This window comes from Boleophthalmus pectinirostris, unplaced genomic scaffold (assembly GCF_026225935.1).
Source record: "Boleophthalmus pectinirostris isolate CB_2022bp ecotype Guang Dong unplaced genomic scaffold, ASM2622593v1 HiC_scaffold_188, whole genome shotgun sequence".
NCBI lineage: Eukaryota > Metazoa > Chordata > Actinopteri > Gobiiformes > Gobiidae > Boleophthalmus > Boleophthalmus pectinirostris.
Window position 1 is genome coordinate 18,332 of NW_026571138.1, and position 6,669 is coordinate 25,000.

General features: G+C 37.2%; 1 protein-coding gene and 1 long non-coding RNA gene across 2 annotated transcripts; one reads left to right on the forward strand and one right to left on the reverse strand.

Moving 5' to 3' along the window:
- Positions 1-275: 275 nt before the first annotated feature.
- Positions 276-5,177, reverse strand: tram1 (translocation associated membrane protein 1). The gene is made up of 11 exons (XM_020925586.2): positions 4,901-5,177; positions 3,834-3,897; positions 3,113-3,234; positions 2,878-2,994; positions 2,731-2,789; positions 2,525-2,609; positions 2,290-2,360; positions 2,047-2,151; positions 1,830-1,973; positions 1,326-1,477; positions 276-1,246 (listed from the first exon to the last, which is right to left on the reverse strand). The coding sequence occupies exons 1-11, from the start codon at positions 5,024-5,026 to the stop codon at positions 1,182-1,184; spliced, it is 1,110 nt and encodes a 369-aa protein (XP_020781245.1). The 5' UTR covers positions 5,027-5,177; the 3' UTR covers positions 276-1,181.
- A 144-nt stretch (positions 5,178-5,321) lies between these two features.
- Positions 5,322-6,600, forward strand: LOC129409132 (uncharacterized). The gene is made up of 3 exons (XR_008632263.1): positions 5,322-5,461; positions 5,540-5,631; positions 6,025-6,600. It is a non-coding gene; the product is annotated as an uncharacterized LOC129409132 (long non-coding RNA).
- The last annotated feature ends 69 nt before the right edge of the window (positions 6,601-6,669 follow it).

The window sequence follows — 6,669 nt, forward strand, 5'->3', positions numbered from 1 at the left end:
AAACAGCAGGCGTTTCTCTCACTGAAAATCTGTGCAATAGTGCCACCAAGAGTTTAACTGTATCAACTTATAAAACAAACAAGCTTGAAGTTTGCTGGGTTTAACATAAGTTTTTTTTGTCTTTTCTCATAAAAACTAAAACAGGATAACTAGTGCTAGTTGTCCTTAGCATAACATCTTTGTTGAAAGTGCTTGTTACTTGGTCATATCTGTTGTCTGATAAGTTCGGCAATTTTCTGTTCACACCTAACAAAAATGCCACTCAATGCAGAGGCTTCAATAAAACATTTTATTATTTATCATGACAGGTAAATCCTCCAGAAAATATAGGCTATTGGTACACTGCTAATGGCAGTGTGTCTTTATAGGATCTGACTGTACAATACGGACTAGTACAGCTTATAAAAGTGGAATAATTTCATGGCATATTGTAGGCATAAATTAACAACCAATCAGGGCATTCCTTGTTTGGCAGTCTGTGGTAGTACGAAAATATTCTTATTTCCAGACATTGTTTTTACATCAAGGCTAAGTCTCATGAAATCTACAACAGCAAAGGAAATGATGAAAATTACATTCAAATAGGAATGTTTGTCACAAATGAAATCAAATACACCAGACAATAATTTTACAGCTGCAAACAATTCAGCATCTTCAATGCATTCGTGGCAATATGTTCCATTGCCAAATATTAAGACCTCCTGTGAGTGGTCTGGACAAACCACTTAGGTGTGATGAAAAAATACTCATCCTATAATGAAACCTAAAAATGGAATAATGAGAAGAAAAAAAAAAAATTGCAAGACATAATAAATCAAAAGGCAGTGAGAGGCAGGGTGATGGCAAACAAACAAACAAAACAAACTGGAATGGACTGTATTTTTGGAGCAGCACAAAGTGACCTGATGGTCTTAAAATTTCAATGCCACAGTAAATGTCTTTATCAATAGGCACTTTAGAATTCAGTTTAATTGGCGGTCTTTTTCCAAAATGGCACAGCAGCACAATGCATATTGAACCAAGGCGTGTTGGACAGCTTCCAACCAGCCAAAACTAAGTGGATGTTCATGTCCAGTGGAGAGGATGAGGGAGCTGAAGAGGCATACCCCCAGCAGAGTGGATCTGTTGGTAGGTCCGGGCAGAGCATGGGGAATTTAAGCAACTGTTTATAAATGGCTTTCTTATGACGATTTCTCTTTCCTTGCTCTTGGTGAATCATGAGCATGAACTCCATTTACTCCATTAGCTGAAAACAAAACAATTTTTAATACATTATATATTTGTGTACTACCCTATTGCCATATACCTAAAGCACCTAGTTTTACCTTTGTCTTTCTTTGATTTTCCCTTGTTGATAACCTGCTTCTTCTTGAGACTCTGGGCTTCAGCGTGCTCTCTCCACCGGCGCAATTGGAATTTGATAAATTTCAACATCATAAAGGCTTGGGTGAGGCAGATGGCAGCGAGCACAGTGATCCTATACAAACAAAAACAACATAGAAACGTTTACTCCAGACTATGAAGACAATGTATAAAAATGTACTGTTGCAATCCAAATATATGACCACAGTTAGTTTCACAAAACTAAACGCTTCATCAGTTTTCACATGTGACTAGAATTAGCATCTGCATTTCCCCTTTTTAGACAGTTTACAGTTCTATTAACAAAGATGTGCACATTTTCTATACACTGCAATAAATTAACTTAAGTTTGCTCTAAAATGTAGGTAGGCAAATATTACAGACAATAGGGTAAAGTATATGTCCTTATAGTGGGTTATATGTGCCAAACTTAATGTAAAGTTCTAGCACACTACTCACTTACTCACCTAACAAAGAGTATATTAAAGTTTCCTGCAGCCCAGTCGAAGCCTTGGTTCTCAGCATTGGCGAGGCCAAATCCAACCGTGAGGACAGACAAGGACAGAGTGAGTAGTCGCCCAAGGACAAACAAGACCGCCCACAAGGTGAACCTAAAGTGCACAAGATGATTTTTACATTGCAGTCCATTCAATCTATGCTTTATTTTGTACATTAAATACTTACCCCATTTGTCGATTCTCATTACTGAAGTAGATCAGGCGAGAAACATGGAAAAGCAGCTCAACAAAGTAGTGCAAGACCAGCAAAACCAGGCCCAGGCGATTCAAGCTATAGACAGAAACAGTCAAATTTTGCAACTACAAGACTTTCATGTTCAAACTACCATTACTCATTGCATAATTCTGAACTCAGGAAACCAAAATGTTGCAATCATTAAATAAAGGCGTCTAGAAAAGAAAATCTTACTTCAAAATGTAGGCGCCTGCAATGTGGACCAGGTAAAGAAGGATGTACACAAGCTGACGTGGAATATCCTCCTAGAACATAGGCAGACCGAATAGCAGGTCAAAATATTTACAAAAGTGTGGCTTGGAACAAAAGGAGAAAACTTTTGAAACAGTATGGCATAAACAAGGAAGATAATCAGGAAATGGCCCAAGAAAATATAAAAGGGCCTGTTAATTTTTCCAAAATAACTCACTTTCTTTGTTTTCTGAAAGTAGAGTTCAGGAAGAGCATGTAACCAGTAGCCCAGCTGACAAATGTAGAAGAACTTCATTTGAAATCTGAATGGAGGGTTGACACAAAACATAAAAATTGGTTACACATCTACAATCAAACAAAGCAAAGCCTGTCTAAGACTTTCTGCAAATGCATGAAGTACAGTAAAGAAGCGAGTGCACTTACGGCATCAAAATGTGGGGATAATCTTCCCAGAGGGTGACGGGGTTAGATAAAAAGTTTTCCTAAGGACAGAGAAGCAGTTCAGTGATTTAAATCAGCCTTTGGGGTTGGCCAGACTGTTATAATGAAAGGCTTTTTTGTTACACTTACAGATACAAGGATGCTAGCTCCCCAGCTGAACGAAAACAGATAGAAGGCACTGAGCTGTCCAGACTCATTGAACTTGCTGTGCTTTGTTTTGGAGAAATGCTTCTTCTTGTTAATTTTCTACAAATTTAAAACAATACACAAGTCACAATGAAATATTTTTTTGTTGTAAGTTTTATAAGTTTTGTTATTTTGTTGAGTGAGCACCCATCCATTTAAATGTGGTTACATTACTCACATCCAACACATATTCCTGGATGATTGCGTGCATGATGATAGCCACCAGCATGTAGAAGAAAATTGTGGCCAAATCTTTCACACCATGTTGAAAATGGTTAATAGTCGTCTGCTCTGGGCCTTCTGTAAAGAGAAAGTGTAAAAATCTTTAGTATTTTTTAAAGTGGAGCAAATGAAAACTCTGCAAGAATGTAATTTACTTATGACAAAAGACCGTTCTGTGTGACCCTTCCGTTTGTTTTAATTGCTTGACAAAAGCATGTCAGATATCAAATGTAAATTATGTATCCAAAATTTGCATGGACCAACAAGTACAAACTCAACTTTTCACACCTACTTCTATAAAATTATGTAAAACAAAAAATACAAAGTTACAAAAGGCACTGCATTATTTGTCGTTTAAACATTCTGTAAATAAGTAACAGGAAAGGTAGGGACATGGTAAGATATCAGATAAGTATTACACCATCTGTCAGCATTTTGCAAACCACAAGCACTGGGCTTGCACTTACGCATAGCAAGTCAAAAGTAATGAAGCCGATAACCTGGCCTGCATCATCCACAACCAGTCACAAGTGAACTTAAGTCAGGGAAACTATTTTTAGCTACAGAACAAAAAGGAGCTCCAAGATTGGTTTTGCAAAAGCAGTAATACTCTATAATTACAAGAGAACAAAAAGACTACAGATTTGTTTAAACAACATTTTTAACATTTTACTTACCATTTGTTGTTATTGTGACATTGTGCTGGATGGTTATGAAGCACACCGCAAACTTTGAGGTTATCTGCAAACCAAGAGAAGATTTTAACAACCACTCCTTTAATTTAATTTAAACATTTATATGAAAACAGGTTTTCAAATAACATCACAACAAACAAGTTGATCAAAAAAACAAAAAACAAAAAAAAACAACACTTTCTTTACACATTAAACAGAGGTTTAAGTGTTCGTAATCATGTGCACAATAGTCTGTTGTATAATAGGAGTTAGTTTGCACAAATAGACTGTTGCTTTAATTTCATTATCAATGTTGTCTACTTTAAAATGTAAATGATCAGCTCTTATCATCCATACTCTAAATTCAGTCATATTTTACATTAAAATGCAGAGTTGTCACTTGTTCAGGAATATATACATTTTGCATTAGTAAAACTATAAACAAAGTACATCAGTCCACTACTGGTGGACAGTGCTAAACGTAGAGCAAAAATTTCTAACGCACAATAATAATTTTATTTTGAAGAGTTGAAAACGGAAGTAACAGTCTTTTAGTTTAGCTTAATGGTTATAGCGCCCCTTTGCATTGACGAGGAAACACTAAGAACAGGAGTAACCCTGAGAGAAAGTAGTAAAGAAATGTTGTTTAAAGTGGTTTTGTTAAAATCGACAGAGCTCGACTGAGTAGATGCTGTATGGGTTTTTAACATTAAGCCCTCAAGTCAGAAGCTAGTTTCGGTTTTGCTTTAGTGATGACAGTCCTCTAGCTCGCTCGTTGTGTGATTGCCACGTAACACATCTGTGCGTAAAGAAAGTCTGACTAGTCTTGATCCATCATGTTGCATTAAAGCCAATAACAACTTCAAATTCTTTCGGTGTGCACGTAAAACAATAACAACAAAACCAGTTTCAATACCTACAAAAACTTTGGCTCCCGAGAGGAAGTAGAGTAAAGAAAAGATCAGACAGCCATGTCAGTTTCCAGAAGAAGCGGTTGGAAACATTCGCGTGCGGACTCTTGAGTGGACTGGATCCCAATAAAAATGAGTCAACATGTGAACGGGACTTACCTCAAACATCAGCCCAAGGAGGAAGACCATCGCAACACAGGAGACGATATCTGCATGGTTTTGGATCACAAACTCGTGGCTCATCACCGGCGGATTCTTGTTCGTGGTCTTTTTTCGGATCCCCATCTCGGACAAATTTGGTGCAACTTTGGCTTCTTTTCTTGTATATGAAGTCGCTTCCTGTAAAAAAACAGTTTTTATCTCTTTTTGAGAGAACGTTGTATATACCCTCTGCTTCCAACAAGCATCAGAGGCGAACAGCGGCGATTGAATGGCGTGTCACTCTTCTGCTGATGGGAGGGTCCACACAGAGGGAGCCGCTACGCCTTTACGCACAGGAGACAAACAACTGCAGTGGCACTCTAGCGCTACCTACGTGCACGGAGTAGAAGGAAACATGGCATTTGAACATATTTTTGTGTGAAACTATTTTGTTCTTATCTAGTCCTTGTTCTTTATTGGTTTTAATAAACTACAAATAAGGCCTTTACCTACCAATTAACCATAGTTAATAAGTTTGTATGCTAGATCAGTACTTCCTTTAACATTTGCTCGTCTCCGGTAAGCAGTAAACACACCCATAATCAAAAGTTAGTTCGTGACGTATGATTATGTAATGACATATTTCTGGTCTTACAGTTTGCTCAGTTCTTCCTGAGGTGGAGTCTCTCACCATTTCTGTGAAAATGTGCTGCTGTTGGGACCAGCTCTTTACTGCAGACCAAGCTGTGGTAAGTAAATAATACAATAACTTTATTTTATGTATATATGGCAACGAGAACAATGAGAAAAATCTTTAAATGATAACTGTAGTAGTTGAAAGAACTAACATGTAAGCAGTTCAGTTCTATCTACTTGCCTAAGAATTTTTGAATGGAAAATGGCTGAAAATAATATTGATAAAGTTAAGGTTTTCATTTCTGTTCTTGTGATCTTTTACTTCTGGTAATTTATTCATTGTTTTTGTAGTTTTATCTGAACAGGTTTGAACAGGGAGTGGGTTGTAGTGCAAAAGGTCAGCTTAGCATATCAGATTTACCTTTGCAAATATTGTTAGTTATAAATACATTTTTATTTTGCATACGAACAACATTGTCTTAACCTTGTTTCTCTTTCTTTAACAGACATCCACATGGATTTAAAAAGCCAAGAACTACAACACAGCTCTCATGGCTTCCCTGTAAACATGTGATTATATTACACAACCATGTCTACCTCGGACTTTGAGTACACTAAGCTGAGATGGTTCCTAACCATAGCCGGATTGTTCCTATACGCTGCAGACATTTGGACGGACATTTGTCTCACACTAACATATTACCAACAAGAGCATTATTTATGGGCTGGGCTGACCCTTGCTTTCATTTTGACTGGACTGCTGGTTGCTCAGATCTTCAGTTTTGCTTGGTACTGGGATGACATGAATGACTTTTTTATAAATCCAAATGGAAAAGCAACCAAAGCCGGCCTGTCCAAAAGAGGACTGGGTGCACTTCACTTTTTTGGCCTGGGAATCTTCACCAGGTAAATTACAGTAATTAAGTGAGCAATATTTCAACACTGCCATGATCAGTGTTTCTCAAATTGTGGTGTGGGCCCCTTTAGTTGTAAATGGAGATGTATACGGGGTCCTTAACATTTCTAGTTCTTGTTGGATTTTTAGTATATTTTAATTCTATTTTTATCATATGTCAAGGGTTGAGATTTTGCACTGAATGCTAACAACAGTGCAATATACTGTGGAATGAGCAAACTGGAATGATCACTTT